The 19,107-nt window shown below is 48.7% G+C and overlaps 2 protein-coding genes across 5 annotated transcripts; both read right to left on the reverse strand.

Annotated features, from left to right (window-relative positions):
- Positions 1 to 354: 354 nt before the first annotated feature.
- On the reverse strand, positions 355 to 6,484 carry IQCC (IQ motif containing C). 2 transcript variants are annotated; one of them, XM_074976665.1, is made up of 5 exons: positions 6,356 to 6,484; positions 5,618 to 5,782; positions 4,551 to 4,710; positions 2,844 to 2,965; positions 355 to 486 (listed from the first exon to the last, which is right to left on the reverse strand). In XM_074976665.1, exons 1-5 carry the CDS (start codon positions 6,401 to 6,403, stop codon positions 445 to 447), a joined length of 537 nt encoding a protein of 178 aa, XP_074832766.1. In that variant the 5' UTR covers positions 6,404 to 6,484; the 3' UTR covers positions 355 to 444. The 2 variants fall into 2 exon arrangements, with proteins under 2 accessions (XP_074832766.1, XP_074832765.1); XM_074976664.1 differs by having other exon boundaries at positions 4,365 to 4,710.
- Positions 6,485 to 8,356: 1,872 nt separating this feature from the next.
- CCDC28B (coiled-coil domain containing 28B) lies at positions 8,357 to 16,891 on the reverse strand. Of its 3 annotated transcripts, none has more exons than XM_074976251.1 (6): positions 16,370 to 16,891; positions 13,078 to 13,300; positions 12,406 to 12,575; positions 11,959 to 12,113; positions 11,668 to 11,690; positions 8,357 to 9,887 (listed from the first exon to the last, which is right to left on the reverse strand). In XM_074976251.1, the coding sequence occupies exons 2-6, from the start codon at positions 13,236 to 13,238 to the stop codon at positions 9,833 to 9,835; spliced, it is 564 nt and encodes a 187-aa protein (XP_074832352.1). In that variant the 5' UTR covers positions 13,239 to 13,300; positions 16,370 to 16,891; the 3' UTR covers positions 8,357 to 9,832. The 3 variants fall into 3 exon arrangements, with proteins under 3 accessions (XP_074832352.1, XP_074832351.1, XP_074832353.1); XM_074976250.1 differs by having other exon boundaries at positions 13,078 to 13,530; XM_074976252.1 differs by lacking the exon at positions 16,370 to 16,891 and adding an exon at positions 13,480 to 13,502.
- Between the last annotated feature and the right edge of the window lie 2,216 nt (positions 16,892 to 19,107).

A 19,107-nucleotide genomic window follows, 5' to 3' on the forward strand; every position in this document is an offset into this window, starting at 1 on the left:
CATAAATCAGCAGCAAAACATTTAAAGAAAAGTATATTTTAAAAAAACAGTCTAGCTGCAATTTCCCTCTTGGACTCCATCAGCAGAATTGGGGTTCTTCTGGGTGAAGGCTGAGTAGTAACCCCTTTCGTACATAGAATGTCCTCCTTAGCTAGGCGGCAGACATCGAATGTACACCTTCACTGAGAGTTTTCAGATTTAGAAATAAATCCCTTCATTGTAACTAACTCTTATCTGACACAGGTGAAGAAGTCACAGTGGAAGTCACAAAGTTGACACAAAGAACGTCAATGCAACAATGGAATTAGCGCTTTCCCAGGCAGCTGCAGTTCGCATCCCCAGCAGGAGAGAAATTGTTGGATGAGACACAGTCCAGCTGGTCCCAGAGAACACATCTCCTCCATACCAAGGTGAGCATACTCTGCATCCTTCTGAAACAGTTCCTTATCGCTCAGGAGTCCCCAGCCTTTGTTTCAGGATCAAATACTACAAAACACAACAGGAAATAAAATTACTGATATCGCTTAAATCCTGCCAGATTTGAAACCAGAGGAGCATCTGTCTCTTCTGGTCATTCAAATGCCACTGCAGTCCCCATCTGTGGCGAGAAATGCTTAGAACATTGAAAGGAATGCCCCTTCTAGAGCTAGATTTATAGATCTTCCTCCCTCTTCTGGATACTTGCTCATGGGCAGTCACAGTGCTTTAATACAGGGGTGAGGAAACTTTTACATCAGGGCCCCACTTTTTATCTCTGCAATTAGCAGGCCCCTCCCAACCCATCTAATGTAATCAAAACCAACAGAATCCTCAGTTATGTTCATATGAAGAAACCCCTTTCAGCACATGTAAGAAAATAAGTCTGTAGAATGTAAAAACTTTATTAATCCACATATAAATGTGAATACATCGACATAAAAACAGTAACAGATTTCAACATTTGTAATGAGATGGATGAGCCTGAGGCCCAGCAGCCAATCATGCTGTTCACCCCTTAGGAAATTTCACATCCCCCAAAGGGGCTTCCCCCCGATCCCTTGTTTTGCGCACTCCTGCTCTAATATAGCAAAGATTTATCCTTTGGATGCTACCTCCTCATAAGAGGAGCAAGTAGAGAACAGAGGGACACTTATGTCACATGAAACAAAGCACTTTACAAACTTAAGCCATGAACACATACATTCCCATTTGCATATGCCCACCCAGTCCAAGTGTGCATGAATGCACACACACACACACACACGCACGCACGCGTGCACGCGCGCACACACACAGAGTAGGTAAATATTCTTCTTATCCCCATATAATAGACAGGGAACACGAGACAGAAATTGCAAGATCACACACCAAGTTATCAATAAAAGTCAGGACTGCTTTACCCTTAGTTTTAGAATCAAGCAACTAGAAAACTCTCCCCCTTTGTGCTGACAGTTGGAAATAAGCCCCAGTATGCCAAGTTCACTGGTGCTGGATTGCCTAGAAGAGTAACTGATATTTTAGACATGGGATGAGCCATCCCATATAGTGGGTGGGCCACATGAGTTGCCCTTCTTCACTTCAGGGAACTAGTGCAGCTCACAGTCCACTGGGGTTTCACCTCTGTCCTTGTGGGCCCCGTATGCCCCACCTCACACACTAGGACACCAGAACCCCACACTTATCTGCTCCTCCCCATCCCTTCCTGCACTTTTGCAGCCCATGAATCACCTGATTTGTGCTCTGTCCCCACTCCTCCCCCTCTCTCCCAGAGCTGGAACACTGCAAACAGCTGATTCATGGCATGCCACCTCTGCGAGGGAGGAGCGGGGACAGAGCCACAATTACGTTGAGTCATGGGTTCCAAAAATGCTGGGGAGCAGGGTCCATAAAAAATGCCAGGCTCTAGTGCCTGGGCGTGAGAGGCTTGTAGGGGGCAGCCAGGGTCCATGGGCTGCAGGTGGAGCCCCAGTAGGCTGCATGGAGCTTGCAGGACATGCTTTACCCACCACTATTTTAGACAGAACACCCTCGGCATTTAATTGGTTTTAGGGGATGTTATAGTATAAGACTGTCAACCCTAAGTGTCCTTCAGCAGCAGAAACTTGTATTAAGTAACTCATCAATAACTACTTTACTAATTCCATCCATTGATGCAGGGAAAAAAGAATTCTGTGCATAAATCTTTCTAGGAAAGTGAGAGGGAAACTGAGGTCGGGGTCTAGTGGATGAAGCAAGAAACTTCCAGGAGAGTCAAGATTCCTGAATTCCACTTCTCACCCTGCTGCTGGTTTAATTGTCACTGAACTTCACTGGGCCCCATCTCTCTATTCATAAAATGGATGTGATAACAGCAACTCACATCTTTAAAGCACTTTGAGATTAAAGGTACAAAATAAGCATTATTCTATTCTTACTTCTTTATCAACTCATCACTGCTAATTCACACCCACATCCAGCTATTAGCATTGATGGCAGATTAGCACGTGAGAACACACAAAAAGAAACATTAAACCTTCCCTCTCTAAATTTGTTTGGATAATTTAAGTGCTGTATACAATATGGATTGTGGTACATTCTGGAACAGCAGTGAAGTCTTTGTAATACCCCCATAGTTAATCTCAGCTATAATTTCATCTAATTAGCTGATGTTTACATGTGGAAAGTATGTTACCATTGCTAATCATTATCCTATCCAGTAGCAAAGAGCAATATATCTCCATCATCCGACTAAACTCTTATGTAACTGAACAACCACCCTGGAAATCCACTCCTCACCACAGAGATTCTTTGCAAGAGGACTCTGCAGTTGTTTGCCTGGATAAACCAACCTTTGCACACAGCAAGAGCCAAGGACAGGCTCTTACCTTCTTACGGCTCACAATAGCTTGTTGCAGCCACAGCAGCTCCATGGCCAAATGATTTCGATAGCATTGGAGGTCAGGAAGGGTCTGAGGCAGCTCCTGCTGTGTGTTCTTGAATGGAAGCTCTGCACAGAGATGGAGAACAGATAAATTCCATTTAAGGGGATATATGGGTTTCATAGCCTGGCCACGTTCCCTTTAGATCTTCTCCTGTATTCAGAGGCCATATGGGGGCAGTAGGCACTCAAATTCTACCCACAATCCCACGGGAAATGAAAGTTTGGGTAGAACAATCAGCAGTAAAACAAATCAACCATCTTAACACACAAACTGTTGTCAACATGTTTCAGGGTCAACAACCCATTAAAATATACATGTAAAAAGAGAGAGATACTGAACGCAGAGAGCTGGAAGGGACCATGAGAGATATTGAGTCCAGCCCCCTGCACTCATAGCAGGACCTATCGCCATCCTTGACAGATTTTTTTTGTTAAAGTAGTCACCACAGATCCCTAAATGGCCCCCTCAAGGGTTGAGCTCACAACCCTGGGTTTAGCAGGCCAGTGCTCAAACCATTGAGCTAACCCTCCCATCACCACAACAAAAGGAAGCAGGTCATCCCATTTAGAACCAGAATCCTATTTTGTACCCCTTTAGGTGCTCATACTTCCCTCATTACTGTAGCATCCCAGAAAACATGCGTCTTAGTCCAAGCCAGTGCAAACCCAGAGCAAGCTATTTCGAAAATTAACCTCTAGTACATCTTTCATTGCATTCCCCATATCTCATCACCTTCCCTGGTTTTCAGAGCTGTCATATACAGAAACTAGTCTTAATTTTCCTGTGTGCTTACTGCTGACAAAGCTGGGTCAGCCGATCAATATTATTCATTTTAAGCCTCAAGGACAGGCTGTTTATTTTCTTGTGTCTGATACATCAAGGGAGAAGCACCTTAAATACTAAATCTATTTCAAATTGCATCAAACATCACACATCACACATCTGATCTCAAATACAGCACAGATCTTTCCCCTTCTGTGTGCAAATGGAAGAGATAATATGGGATTTATTTAGACAAAGGTTTGGAGAAGAGGGTGTATTTTCCCCCTGCAATTGATGTTCAGTTGGTGACAAACTACATTTGGAAAATGGAGGGATTTGGATAAGAGAGAGGTTTCCAGGTGAGAAACCTGGAACTCTGCTCCAAACAGGGAATGATCAAGGTTTTGGAGTTGGTGTGGTACCAAGTTCAATTTGTCCTTACAGTTAAGTAATGCCCATGTGCAATGAGTAATTTCCTAGTGTAGGCAAGACTGTGTGGAGGAGATATTATGAGGGGCCCTGGACTCCATTCTATGATCTCTCGTGTACAAGACCGACTGTTCTAGCCTCTCTATTGTATTCCTGAGGCTTTTGTCTCCCCAACAATCTAGCTTACGTGGGTATGTTGCCAGATTCCACATGCCATACCAGAAAGACTTAGAGTTGCTGGTTACGTTGTGTATCCTTCTTCCTGTTTCTTACCCTGGCTGGCTGCAGTAGATCCTGTCTCCAGAACAGTGCTGCTCCATACAGATGAGGCATTGCTATAGTTTTTCCCTGCCGTATTCTCCCTGAGCAAACTGCAGTCCTGTCCAGTGAATTTATCTGCACCACACTCCAGACGTTGCTTCACACTGCTGCCTTCACCTCTCCAGAGGATCTCCTCACCTTGAAGCTGGGTGGTAGGTTTCATATAGCTCCTGCTGTTGCAGTCCTTTTCTGGTTCTACAGACTCAGGGGGACAAAGATTTTGCAGCCCTTTATCTATGTTATCATCATCTTTGGATCCAGGTTCTTGATCAGTTAATTGCTTTGCCTTCATCTGCTTCTGAAGAAATCACATTTGGGAAGTTAAAATGAAAGACAGTTACTGAACAAAGGAGGATAAAAAAAATTCCAACAAAGGTAGCTTCTTTTTAGCCAAGATGATCTCACTTAGTAGATCAGCAGAAATGTAGCACTTTAAAGACTAACAAAATGATTTATTCAGTCATGAGCTTTCGTGGGACAGCTCATCATTGAGCAAATGATTTTAGTCTTTAAAGTGCTACATTTTTGCTGTTTTGTTTTGTTGGAGTACAGGCTAACACAGCTACCTCTGTCACTTTGTAGATGTTTGTAACCAGGTCCAGTAACTTTTCTCACCACTTTCCAGAAATTTACTTTTCCCATAAAAGGATTTTAAATCATCAGGGTTTGGGAAATGGTTAACAGTTGATATCCAAGCCACATTTTTCTACAAAGCTTTGCTAACAAGCCATCTACAAACACTATAAGACAACAAGTCTCAAATAGTGCCTGGTTGTATTATGGACAGATAGGGTTTGCAATGAAGAGGAAAAAGTTGGTTCTTCCATGCTATAGCACCCTGATTTAGATAGTTAATACATGACTAGGTCCAGCCTATAGTGTGAGACGGCAACTTTAATTATGCCACAGGACAACCAGATTTTCTCAATATAGCTACATTTTTAGGCTACGTCTACACTGGAAGCATCTGTCGCCAGAAGTTACTGTTGGAAGAGATGTTCTGACAAAGCTTCTGTTAACAGATCTCATCTACACATAAAAGAGGATCGATCTTTCCATCCAGTCTGTCAACAGAAGGGCCCCCAGAGCATCTACAACAGCTTTTTTGTGGACAGTTTCTGTTGACAAAATGCATTTTGTGTATAAATGCTCTATAAAATATAATATAAAAGCAATGCCAGCTTTTGCCGGAAATGACTGCATACCTTGAACTGAATGGACCCAATCTTTTGCGAAAAGACAGGTATCGGTATGAAGCCTCCTTTCCATTGCAACTGACTCAAATCCCCTTCAATCTCTTCCACTGTGTTCTCATACTCCTCCTGTAAGTTTTGGAACCTCTTCCTTACAAGATAACCCCTGACACAGGCCTATGAAAGATAAGACAGAGATCCCTAAATAGTCCATTCCCAACACAGAGAAGATTTAAGATTCACCCTGCGCTACCAGTTGAAACTGCACCATATAGGAGACTGCCACCAACCAATTAAAATCCAGAGTCCCTCCCCCCAGCCTATTCCTGTCCCAGATGTACAGTTCCTGCCAGACTGCCCCAGATGCATCCTCGCCCCCCAAACACACTGCCCCCCCGCCGCTGTCTGCACCAATTCCCCCCTTCCCCAGACACAACACTCCACCTGCAGCTTGCCCCAGGCACACTCTCCACCCCCAGACACACAGACCCTCCCCCACAACCTGCCCCCGGCGCGCCCCCCGCCCCCAGGCACACAGACCCTCCCCCACAACCTGCCCCCGGCGCGCCCCCCGCCCCCAGGCACACAGACCCTCCCCCACAACCTGCCCCCGGCGCTCCCCCACCCCCAGACACACAGACCCTCCCCCACAACCTGCCCCCGGCGCTCCCCCACCCCCAGACACACAGACCCTCCCCCGCAGCCTGCCCCAGGCACAGGCCCGCCCCACCACCAGCTCGCGGGCCTCACCTGCAGCCTGGTCACAACCCGCACCAACCGTTCCTCCTCCGGCGCCATCTCCCAGCGAAGCCGCAGCTGCTTAGCAACCGGGCCCCAACTGACGGCGTCATCGAATGGCGACAACGGCCGGAAGTGGGACATCACTCTCCCGCCTTCTTCCCTACCGGCCCCGCCCCCGTTCTGGCTCCTCCCCCCACATTGCTGTATCGCCCCTCAGAGCCCCCTGGGCGGGAACGGAGGGGCGCCATTTTTGCCGGCCCCACCTAAATCCACCCCCCGCAGGCGTTGGCGGCAGCCAGCCTATAGCAGAGCCCCACAGTCGGGGTGTCCCCTCTGTGAGCCCCTCCCCGGCTGGACGCAGTGACTATGGGTGGGGGGAGAAAGGGGCCCGATCCCGCCCTTGCCGCCCACCAGAGCTGTGGGACCTAAGAGCCGAGCGCCCCCCCCCCCCTCCCCGCATGGCGCAGGCGGCCTCGTGGCCAAGCACTTACCTCCCTGACAGGGGGCATAAGAGCAGCCAGACTGGGTCAGACCCAGGACCCCCCTCGCCCAATATCTCGGCTCCCCCTAGGGGCCAAGTGCCCCAGGAGGCATGAACAGAACAGGGAATCGTCACCTGATCCCTTTCCAAGCTGAAAAGTCCCAGCCTTACTGATCTCCCCTCGCGGGGTGGCCGTTCCGTACCCCCACCAGTTTCGTAGCCCTTTTCTGAACTTTTCTCCAGTGGGTTACGGAGCCTTTCACCTTCAGGGTGCTAGTTCAGCCCCAGAATCTGTCCATGACTTGTTGCCCTTTGATGGCTGTTCGGTGGCTTAAGAGACATGAGTTTGACAGATCTCCACACCAATAGGGATTTCATGGGCCTCTGTCATATCACCCACCCACCCAGTTGTCTCCTTTCTAAACTGAAAAGTCCAGAAGCTGGGCTGGTAACCTGGGCTGCTCCTCAGAAAAATGTTAGGTGCACCCCTGCTCCTACAGGGCACAACAGTCACAGAACCAGATTCTTTCCAAGGCAAATTTTCTGAGGGGGTGAAGCATCTCCTACTGCTTGACCATACACAGGCCTCCATTTATCCTCACCCCCATTTTACAGATACATAGACAGAGGCAGGAAGAGGTTCTAGACACAATTTTCAAAACCGCATAGCAAGCCTTGGTAGGTAGGAGCCTAACCCAAGCCATTGTAAGGGAAATCGGGCCCCATTCAGACATCTTACATGAGACTCCATTATCATTTGTCATTTCATGCTGATAGTTTAGAAAAAAGGAGGCTGAGGGGGAACATGATGGAGGTATATAAAATTATGACAGGTGTGGCGAGGGTTTATTTACTTGTGCCCGTAATGCAAGAACTAGAGGACACCAAATGAAATTAATGGGTATCAGGTTTAAAACTAATAAAAGAAAGTTCTTCTTCACTCAGCACATAGTTAACTTGTGGAACTCCTTGCCAGAGGAGACTGTGAAGGCTAGGACAGTAACAGAATTTAAGAAAGAGCTAGATAAGTTCATGGAGGTTAGGTCCATAAAAGGCTATTAGCCAAGGGTAGGAATGGTGTCCCTGGCCTCTGATTGTCAGAGGCTGGAGATGGATGGCAGGAGACAAATCGCTTGATCGTTGTCTTTGGTTCCTCCCCCCGGGGCACCTGGCACTGGCCCCTGTCAGCAGACAGGTGACTTGGCTGGGTGGACCTTTCGTCTGACCCAGTATGTCCCTTACGTTCTTTGTCACTTCTGAAAATCACAAGCCTGGGGCAGGAATTTAACCAAGGAGTCCCTGTACCCTGTAGGCTGAGTACTTGGGTGAGCAGCCAGGAGAGATTCAGGTACAGCCCATCTGATTAGCAGAGCCCCTCCAGCTTGTTTTTCTATTGGTGGTGCATAGCCCCACACATGCCTCGGTGCACACAAGATTTATTCCACCCGTCCTTGGAAAAAAGAGGGAACATTGCCAGGGGAGCTGGCTTCCTCCTTTGTTTTAAACTTCAGTCCATTTTTCCTTCTTTACACATTAATTCAACTGGGGATGAAAACAGCAAAGTATCACATTTATTTACATTACAATGTCATTCGTTAGTGCTACATTCTACTATTAGTACAACATTGACACAAACATACACTACACAATTCACCTTCAGCGTTAACTAAAAGAACTAAAGTGTTTGAAGTTGGGGAGGGGGTGTACGTGTAGAAATGTTATTTGTTTAAAATCCTCTATTTTTACTTTGGATGTCTGGTCTACCAAAGCCATCACTTCTATCCTTGTTAGAAATGTTACCCAGCCCCCATTGAAACAATTTCCACGAGAGGCCTGCGGTATTTTGCAAGAAGGGTAGTTAGAGACCTGGATACAAACAAGTTTTATATTGCAAGTATTCAACCATTAAAAACATCGGAGGAAAGGATCAGACAGCAGCATTTGCTAATGGCATAACAAATCATTCTCAAACATTTTTGTGCTACCTCAAAAGCTGTTTTTCGTTTCATGCTGATAATACTTCAGGATGGTTTCTGTTCATTGCCGGCAACTGCACTGTGGAACAGGCAGAAGCCTAAACAGCAAATCTAGTACAAGCCTTTACTGAGCTTTTCTTGTTTGCTGCTTCTTTGTTTACATTTCAGTTAGTTTCATGCTGGTGACAATTTCCTGATCAACTGGGCTGGAGACAAATTTAAAACATCTCTTTCGCCAGCTACTGCATAGGTAGCGGCTGTGCATCGTTTTACAACCCTGCCTTGGAGAGAGAGAAAGTCTGGCAGCAAGAAAAGAGCAGAGGCATTCCATCTTCATGGCCTATTCAGGCCTTGATCAGCCTCCTGGGAGGACAGTCAACAAGAAACCCAGTTACAGCAACAATTGTGATGTAGCAGCTCATCCACTAGGAACCAGACTGAAACCCCCCCAAACTTTTCACACACAGTCCCTTGAATGGTTTACACTGAAATCAGACCAAAACCAAGAGCCTGAAGATGTAAGGCTCTGTCTTCCATTATCAATGTTTTGTTTACATATGGCAGCTCTTACCCAGGAATCTCAAAGAGCTTTACACAAGGTTGTTGGAGTATCATTAACCTCATTTATAAAAAGTAGGGTGGAAACTCAGGCACAGACAGGTGTAGCAGCTTGCCCAAGGTCACACAATGAGCTGGGAAAAGATCAGGAGCGAGAACCCAGCACCGCCCTTGCCCAGTCTCTTCCCCCTAAGATTTTCTTGTTTACTTTTCAAGTTACCTTAACGTTTGGCCATTTCCGATACTCCAGAAATCCTGAATTTTGATACGAAAATTAGGTGAAAACATGCCTTTCTCCCCAGCCCTCCCTCAGCCCTCTCCTCTTAGGTATGTCCCTGACTTTATATCCCTAGGTTTCTGTACAGTTCATAGGGGACCATGACAGATTCGAGCTGATGGATCTTGCCCTTGGTTCCAGCATCCTCGCTGCTGCCCCCCGCCACCTATGAAGGGACTATTCAGCCTTCTCAGCTAGGCAGTGGCAGCATCCTCCAGGTCTGGATTCTCTGCTAGGTGCAGCTTTTGGCTGCGTTTTATGTTAAGGAAGAAGAAGAAGGACTCCAGATGCATTTTCACCACTGACAAAATCCCTGTGGGGAGCGTCTGAGCCGGTCTTTGTGTTTGGTTGCAAGGGCACCAGAAATGGGAACATGACCTGGTGGTCCTACCTACCAGCATTCCCTGTAAAGCTGAGCACTTGGGCAGCCATCCAGGAGACATTCCAGTGCTGCCCAGCTGATTCTCAGTGCCCACAGCCCGCAGTCTGAGTTTCTATTGGTGGTGCACATCTGCACATGCCTCCGTGCACATAACAAAATGCATTTTGCACACGGATGGAAAAAAATAGAGGGCACACGGCCCTCAACCCCATTTTTTAACATGGATAAAGTTTGGGAAGAGAGAGGCCAGCACTGCCATCCTGAACTGCAAGTGCAGAACAGCATCAGCAGGGACTGTGCTTTGCAATGCGGGGCTGATATCATCACTCTTCCCCTGCCTGGGGCTGGTAGTTTGGGCAGGAAACACTAGCCCTTGCCCCAAACTACACACATTAGAAAGTGGGGGCTATGGAATTACTGCCCCCCCTGATTCCAGCACCAGTGCTCCCCCTTATTTGTCAAAGGTTTTGGGGCCACTGCCAGTAGCCTGTGCAGTACAGGAATGTAGGATTTAGCAAGGGTTTGTCCTATGTAGTATCCCACCTTATCAAACCAAGTATCTATAAAATATAGCAGCTCCCTGACCCAATGGGACAGGCCAGAGGTCCAATAAGAAGTTTGGTGTTCTCCCCTTAGGCATGGCCTATGCATGGAGCAATACAGACAACAGAAAACTACTCCTGGGGAGCTGTGCATGGCAGAGCTGTGGGATGGTACCCTTCCTGACCCCTATAGAGAGCCTCCAGCACCCTGAAGCTAGAGATTTTACTTGCTGTTACACTGCAGAGCAAATGACACAGGATTTGTGCCCTCTGTGCCCCAGCTGGAGTCCTGTCTCCAAGAGGTGCCACTATCACATGCCAATTCAAATTGGTCCCAGTAATCCAGCTGCCCTATACACTCCAGCCGCATTACTGACTCCACTGGTGATGTCTAGTTACCCTTAGCTATACATTCCAGCCAGCATCCATCACCGTTCCAGCTCCGTGCATTAATCTAGGGCTGCCTTTAGCCTCTTGCCCACTGATGGGCAAAGCATGGCACGTGCCAGTCAGAGATGTTACACACTTCTTCAGATGCCACCCTCAGGCTTCTCCTTCCAACCCAGCCTGCTCCCTAACACGGGGTCCTACAGACATTTCCACGACAGCCTTGCCGGGAATCTTCAGCATCAGCCAAGTCTTGGCTTCTTTGGAATCACTGTCAATTCCCAAGGACTCTCCAAGACTTCCTATCTAGATTCTCCGACAGAAGATGATTAGCATCTATTAATGGCACCTCAGATCCCATGACACGGGCTGGGGACATCATGGAGAGTGGGGCTCAGATGTCTCAAAGCTGAGTTCCCTATTCCATTCCTGATGGTCACCCAACTGTGCACCAGAGGTGGTAAAAGTACCCCAAAAGTTACTTGAGTAAAAGTCCAGCTGCTTTGCGGGGTGGGGTGTACTTAAGTACAAGTCACCAGTGTCCCTCTGGAAAACTACTGAGGGAAAGTATACACTGCACATCTTGATTGTACTCAACTATCCAGAAGTGAAAGCAGCTGCACTTTTACTCAAGTAACTTTTTGGGTACCTTTTCCTCCTCTGCAAAAGAGGCCCCATGAAGAGTCGCACGGCCCCCACGTGCCTGACAGAAGGATACATGGAGTTGCTGAGCTCTTCCAACTGAAAGGGGAAACAGAACGGCTGTTAGAACAAGGTGACACAAGCAGCCATCGTAATAAAGGCAACAGGGATTTGACTTGGCAAATCATTAGGGGATGTTATCCATGTGGTGGCCCCCCAAAGGTGTTCAGGGCCCAGCTGTGGTAGGCACTACATACAGTCCCTGTACCGAAGAGCAGCATGTTCTAAACGTGGGGTTCAGAGGGAGCAGGGGTGCATTCTCAGGGCAGAGATCAGCCCTTAGAGAAGGGGACCCTCTGGCACTTACATTAGTCAACAGCTGATCTAGGTTCCTGTCAGCCACGGTCTTCTTCTGGTCCTCAGACAGCTCCTCCACGTAGACATCCAGGCTGAAGTGCAAACGCGCCAGCTTCTCCTGCATTTCCCGGACGTGCTCCAGCTGCTCGAAGGAGCATTCCTTGCCTGTGCCGTCCAGGAGAGGGACCCAGTTACACTCAGCCACCAAGACTCATCCCCTTGCAGTGGCAGTTTTTAACTTGCTCTCCCAAGGTTTCCCTTACAGACGTGTTGGGAGCTGCCCCAGACATCACACAACAGCCACCAAGAGCCTACTAGATGAGCCAGATCTTCCAAGGCCAGCAAGGGTGGCTTAAACTCCCAGTGCCCTTAGGATGAGGCACTTATGCTCTGGGGGGCCCCATTCAGGATTATTACTACCACCACCACCCCTTAAGAAGACTTGCTCTCTTCTTACCAAAGGCCTGTAGTTTGCCTGAGTGGAAGTCATTCAGCAGGTTCAGTAGCCCACCCTCCATCTCATAAACATCAGAGACATCAGTCAGGAAGGAATGCTGCAGAGGGGCGCCCAGGACCGCTCCTCCACCACCCCCAGGCTGAGGCAGACGAGATTTTTCCTTGTTCACCCTGGAGAGAAATGACAAGCCCGTTAGCCCCATCAGGAGACCTTCCCACACCAAGAGATGCAACCTCCTAACTTCCTCGCCTGGCCTCTCTTTCCTCCAAGCAGCTCCCAGCTCTTTGCCAGCACGAATCTAGCCTTCCACACAACAGGAGTAATAGCACCAGCGGCATTACCACCCATCAAGCCGCTCTGCACAGCTTGCCGGGCGCTGGTCTAGCTGGAGCGAGGGCATTGCACTCCGCCACCAGACACACACAAATACAACAGCCGGCTGCTTACGGCTAAGGGGAGCCGTTTCTGGAGCACAATCATACCTGGAGCACATCTCCAGTGAGGGACTGTACTGGGATGCAGCTTCAGCATCCGACCAACAATGGGGAGCCCTCCAGTACAACTGGTGCCCTGGGTGGCTTGAGCAGGAGGGACCTGTGTGATTATTAGTGTCAGTCCCCCCTTGTATCTGGGGCCATACCACATTTGTGACCCAGACTTCCCAACGCTGACCTTTTGAACTTGGCCCGTTGCTTTGGCGAGGGCAGGTGAGGCAGCCCCACAGAGAAGGTGGTGCTTTTGCTGGTGGGAACAGGCAGCTTGCGCAAAGCACTGGAGGGTGCAGGCTGAGCTAAGCCACTCTTGGGACTCCTCTTCTTCTTCTTGTCTTCCATCTTGGGAACTCAGTCCCCAGGGGGCAATCACAGGCTGAGTAACACGCTGCAGCAAGGAACCTCTGGGCACAGAAGGAAGGAGACGCCGTTTACATGGGAAGCAAAGTTCCTGTCTTTCAGCCTCTCTTTCCAGTCCAGGCTATTCACATGCAGAGAGAAGCTGCTCCTGTGTGAACCGCCTGGAGCAGGATCCGCGCTGCCAGATGCTTTTGTTGGGCCCTCCAAAATCTGTTGAACTTACTTCTGTGTTTTTAATTAATATTTTCTATGGAGTCCAGAGCTTGACTATACGCTGAAAAAGAATTTTGCACATTGACAAAAATAATCAATTACCCTGGATGCAGGGGCTAGGAAAAGGAATGCTCAGTACTTCCCAGATATCCCTCAGTCCCAGATCTGGAGACCGACCTGAACATGTCACCATCTTCAGGGTTTTATCCTCACAACCCTTCTCTGAGGCTGGGAAGCGTGATACCCATTGTACAGACATGGAACTGAGTGACAGGGAAAGGTCACAGTACATGTTTTCACCTGGCTCTCCTGATCTTAGCCACTGGGCTTGTTTTCCTTTTTCACCTGGAAACATCTTTCTAAAGGGAGGGAACAGCACCCAGAGCCTCCCCAGAAACTGCCTGTGCAGCAAGTTGTGTCTGCAAGCAGGGGCCAGTGGGGATTCAGGGTTAAAAAAAACAAAACAAATCGGAACATCAAATGACCAATAGAGCAGGGCCCAAACAACGTGCTCTGGCCAGCCTCACTCCCTGTTCTTCCCTGTGGGTCATGAGCAAAGTTCCCTCTAATTTTTTCTATCCATGTGTAGAATATATTTTATTATACGCACGATGGCATATGTGGATGTGCACCACTCGTAAAAACACATGCTGCTAGCTGTGAGCACTCCGCTAATCAGGGAACTCTGGTCAGGAGCGCGAAAGGGGGCTGGATGTCTGTGACACCAACTGGCACTGAAGTTGCTCCTTTCGGCCAGGAGTCACCCCAGCTGCTGCTGAAATACAGTCACCTCTGGGATAAGAGGGAGGTAGAGCGCGTGTAACCCCTCTTCAGTGTGTATTATGCATCCTTCCTTATGCCCATTCCCCTGATGACAGCACACAGCTACAGGACCCAGCTGGGGAACTCAGGCCTGTGCTCATAATTCTGGAGGACCCCACGTCTGTCCATGGTGAAGGTCAGTCACTGCTTTGGTTTTGCATCGCACCCAGAAAAAGGCAGCATCCCAGTGGCACAGGAACCCGAGCTGGTGCTCCCTGTAAGCTGTGCACACAGGAGAAATTCAAATGCCGCCCAGCTGTGGAGTGGAGCATCCACAGCTAGGATGTGTGTTTCTACAGATGGTGCACGTTTCTCAGTGCATATAACAAACTTTATTCCACACATGGATGGAAAACATTCGTGGGAACATTGCTGCTAGCACCACACTGGGCTCAGTATTACTTTGGGTCACAGCCAGCTGTGTTACGTTGGCGGTCTGCTATCAGCGTACAGCAAGTGACGCGGAACACACCGACTACTCCCCACCACAGAAAGCTGCAGTCACCACAACATCATTTTCAAATAAAGAACTGCCATGCTATCAGTGACTATGTGGAGCAGTGCCCTGTTGCACTGCCCCAGCTTAACAAGGTCAGATGAGATCGCAGCCTGACAGGATGTCTCTGGTTCTCCAGGCATGAAATACAAGTTCCCCCAAGATACAGGTTCAGAAGAAAGGCTCTGCACATTAGGGTTCAAGCTTAGACTATTTAAACTGAAAAGTTCTGCCCAAAAAGCCCAAGAAGCAGTTGTGTAGCACTTTAAAGACTAACCAAATAATTTATTAGGTGACAAGCTTGTGTGGGGTTTGTCCCACGCAAGCTCGTCACCTAATAAATTATTTGGTAAGTCTTTAAAGTGCTACACGACTGTTTATTTTGTTTTGATAGAATACAGACTAACACAGCTACCTCTCTGTTACTATTCAATGTTGTTTGAGTTCACCACCCCGGAAGCTTACAGAGTTAGGTGTGGGAAGCAGATATGTTAATGGATGGCGATAGTCCCTTCTTATTTGAGGGGAGGCTCTGCGGAAGCAAACTGCTTCTCCCCAGAGATGGAACACCACAGAGAGGGCTACTCAGTCCACACCTCAGGAGAGACTCCCAGCTGGGGGTTCATTAGTTCCAGCAGAGTTTGCTTTGGTTTAAACACACAGCTGATAGGTCACAAAATGAAGACACCTTTCATGTACTGCTGACTGGGGATTGGAACCTGTAAGGCCTTAGCTGCCCAGAACTTAATTGATATTCTCTGTACCGTTGGGTACAGGGCTCCTTACACAATGGAGCCAGAGCTCAATCAAAGCTCCTGGGCACTGCTGCATCCTAGTTACACTGAATTGCACCTAGGACCCCGTTCAGCATGAGAACTCTTTGGCAGGTACAAGGAACAAGTCCCAACTCAGCGGTTGGCCTGGGCATATCTCAGCATTCTCCTGCAGCCTCTTACACCAGCGCCATTTAAGCTTTATTAAACCACAGCAGAGCTCTCCCGCTTCTCTTCCTCCACCCCCATTCCCCACTGTTTTCTACAATGGCACCTCAGCTGAAGCTGTGAGCTGCTGGTCTGATCAGAGCCCAGCCATCGGCTGTGGAACCGGATTCCCCCTTTTTTGGTGCGGTGAGGAAATGGCTGTGGTTCAGAATAGGTGATCCAGCTATTTTAGATCAACCCGTTAAAAAACGAGCAATCTCCACTCCATGTAAGGCGTCCAGCCTCAAACAATCATTAGCAAATGCCGACCCTGTTTCCACCCTAGAGTACAGTTCCCCCTCTCCCCGCCAGGATGCTGCATAGGAGCCAAATTCCAGAGAAGGGAAAATGCCCCTGGGTGAGATCCAGCTGACTTAACCTCACTCCTCGCCAGCAAATTGCAGGATGGGTTCTAACCTTCCTATTTCTCTCTCCTTGTCCCCCGAAAAACCCCTCTGCAGAATAAGCGGCACGAGCCCCCTGCTCTGAACAGAACCCTCAGAACAATGCAGCCGGGCAGCATTCCAAAAAGGAACGTTCACCCCCCTCTCCGTTCCACCGCCCCTCCCCGCCGCGCCAGAAACCCCAGAGGTGAAACTGACCTGAGAGGAAAACCCCCCGCCCAGGCTGCTCCCAGCAGCAGATCGCCCTGCAAGAAATCAGTGTCAACAGCAGCCGGGGCCAAGCAAACATTTGCATTTAAAGGGAAAGGGGCCTTCCGCCAGCTCTCCTCGCGTCCAAGCTAGACTCTTCCCACGCGCGGCACGCAAATGTCAGGAGATAAGGTGGAGAGGACCAGACACAGGTGCTGCTGGAACTTGGGGCGCCGGGGGTGTCTGCAGCAGCTCCCTCTGGCTGGCAGCGGCTTCCATCCAACCCAGGGTTTGCAGTTTGGTTCAATGGCTCCCAGCACCTCCATTAATATACATTGTTCCAGAGCCCCTGGGGAGCGTGTGACTTCACCCTGCTGTGCTCTGACTTCAGCGGGCCAACTGCTGACCGACTGCTGGCAGTTCCAGGAGAGCAGAATCAAGCCCAGCGTGTGCATTGATGTGGTTGGGTCCCTTGTTCTGAAGGAAATTGAAAGTACTGGACCACACACCACCGGGGGATTTTGAAGGAGTCACTGCTCACTAGACAAGAGCCATGCTGCAAGTGGGGTCATCTCTGGGAAACTTACTCCAAATTTGACTGGTTGCCCAAAGATAAGACGATCAACTTATTTCTTCCCAGAAAATGCTCTGAGACCTTCAACTTGTCTATTAGCCTCAGGTCCATGCACAGCAAATGGGATCTGGGTTTTGATGGTGTTGTTGGAAAGGCTCACAAGTTAACTGCCCAGAGTTCCCTGTTTAAGTCTTGGATGTGTAAAAACCTGAGTAAAGCATGTGAGCCTCTAGCTGATTTCAAAGGTCATGCTTAGTCACCCAGGCAGCTCTCACCAAAGGGGACTACAAACCAACAGGTGTCTGGAGGCTGTTTTGCCCTTTAATTCTCCCCAGATATTTTTTGTTTTATGGACACAATTCAGCCAGTAACAAACCCTGCTCCATTAGGAGTACTGAGAATAGGCCTCATGGTGCCATTACTTTAACAGAGGCTCTCAGAAAAGAGAACATGTGCAGGGAGATGAAAGCTGCAGAGAAGGGGTCCTGATGCCATTTGGGGGAAAGCCAGCTCTATGTGTGAGATTACAGTGAGCAAAAGGTGTACTTGGTCCTGCCACAGTGCAGTGGGATGGACTTGGGTGAATTCTTGAGGTCTCTTCCATCCCAGCCTCTCTATGACCACATCCCCTTTCCACCCTGCACATGACTCATTACACATCAAACAGATGCCACCTCTTCTGCATGTTAGTTTCATGGCTCCACTCATCCTGCTTGCAGGTAGCACAAACTATAGGCCCTTAACTCAGGGCACAGGCCCCCCTAAACTAGTTACAGGAATGAAATTTTACTTTTAACTACCACCCACCTCACATGCATTATGACAGAAGCGTGCTGCAGTTAACAGTGTCATCTACACTTGGCCACACTGTGTGTGTCAAGGAGAGGGATGTCAAGCTTGAGCTGTAAAGGCAGGAGTGGGCCCAGATGGATGAACAGAACTCTGAATCCCACCCCCTCTTTGAAATACCACGTGCCAGAGCCTGCAGCAGCCCTTCTGGCTAGCAACCACATAGCAGTTCCCTGCAGGGAGAGGTTCAGTACTAGCCTTATGAAGGCTGCCTCTCAACCTGTGCTGACAGGTTTCAGCAGCAGACTCCGTTTCCATGACATCTGTGGAGGTTAGGCGGCATCTCCCGCTTTGTGCTTCCTGCCAGCCCTCGCTGGTTCAGCAGTCTCCCGTGTTCCCAGCAAGCCCAGCAGGTGAGTCGCTGTCCAGATGATTAGCAGTAGTACCCACAGCCAGAAGGAAGGGTTTCTATTAGCGGTGCATGTCTTGGCAAACCAAACATAGAATTTACTCTGCACATAGATGGAAAAAATTAGCAAGAACACTGGAAGGCAACACCCCTCAGCTCCACAGCCCTTCTCCTGCTGATCATGGATGGCCAGGCCAGGATTGCTCCTTCAGAGGTATCACTTGGGGAGCTTGTCAGGGGAAGCCACAATTCAGAAGCCACAGTCAACTGTAGAAGTGCATGGTACAAAGTGGTCATACAGGCTATGTCTCCACAGCCAAGTTAGTTGGCAGCATCAAAACGACGCACATGCTATTTCAGAAGAAAATAGCAGGTGCATGATTTCAACTCCAGTAAACCTCATTTCCTGAGGAATTATGCCTATTTTGAAACAGGCCATAATGGGCTCCAACAGCACTATTATGTAATAGCATTTCTGGGTCCGTAGCTCTGTTATGAAATACATTTTGTGTGTGGTTATGTTATTTCAAAATAAGATACTTTGAATAGGGCTATGGTGGAGACATAGCAATACAGAGCAAGCTGAAGAAAGAGGTTCTCACAGGGGGCCTGCTGCTGTTGGGATGGCCTCAAGAGGAATCAGTTTCCCACTGATCTCTTAAACTGAAAGCCAAGCCTGGCAGAGTTTTAAGCACGCAAAGCCTCCAGTTCTATGAGCTGGTGCATTACTAAATCCTTGGCCTTCCAGTCCAGAGAGAAACTGTGTTTCTATCAAGAGCTCATCCTTTACTTCTCATTAATGGCAGTCCCTGCTTCTGGCTGTCCGTGAGTGTAGGCACTACTTACGACCTGTTGTGATGCTCAAAGACCAGTCCTGGGTGGGGCTGGCTGGTGCTTTTCCACACCGTCTCACCAGGTTCTCAGTTCTGCCTGGGGACCACTCATGTGGCACAGTACAAGCCCAATTTATTGCAG

The sequence above is a fragment of the Carettochelys insculpta genome, chromosome 24, assembly GCF_033958435.1.
Source record: "Carettochelys insculpta isolate YL-2023 chromosome 24, ASM3395843v1, whole genome shotgun sequence".
Lineage (NCBI taxonomy): Eukaryota > Metazoa > Chordata > Testudines > Carettochelyidae > Carettochelys > Carettochelys insculpta.

What these genes read in the sequence shown, in the direction of transcription:
- CCDC28B (XM_074976251.1), bottom strand. Translation starts at nt 13,238, where the DNA reads ATGGAAGACAAGAAGAAGAAGAGGAGTCCCAAGAGTGGCTTAGCTCAG. An exon ending in AGGCAAACTACAGGCCTTTG is followed by an intron (nt 12,114 to 12,405) that starts GTAAGAAGAGAG and finishes TGGACGGCACAG; the next exon opens with GCAAGGAATGCTCCTTCGAG. An exon ending in GAAGAGCTCAGCAACTCCAT is followed by an intron (nt 9,888 to 11,667) that starts GTATCCTTCTGT and finishes CATAAAACGCAG; the next exon opens with CCAAAAGCTGCACCTAGCAG.
- IQCC (XM_074976664.1), bottom strand. Translation starts at nt 6,403, where the DNA reads ATGGCGCCGGAGGAGGAACGGTTGGTGCGGGTTGTGACCAGGCTGCAG. An exon ending in ATCTACTGCAGCCAGCCAGG is followed by an intron (nt 2,966 to 4,364) that starts GTAAGAAACAGG and finishes ATCTCTGTGCAG; the next exon opens with AGCTTCCATTCAAGAACACA. An exon ending in CTATTGTGAGCCGTAAGAAG is followed by an intron (nt 487 to 2,843) that starts GTAAGAGCCTGT and finishes TGTGTTTTGTAG; the next exon opens with TATTTGATCCTGAAACAAAG.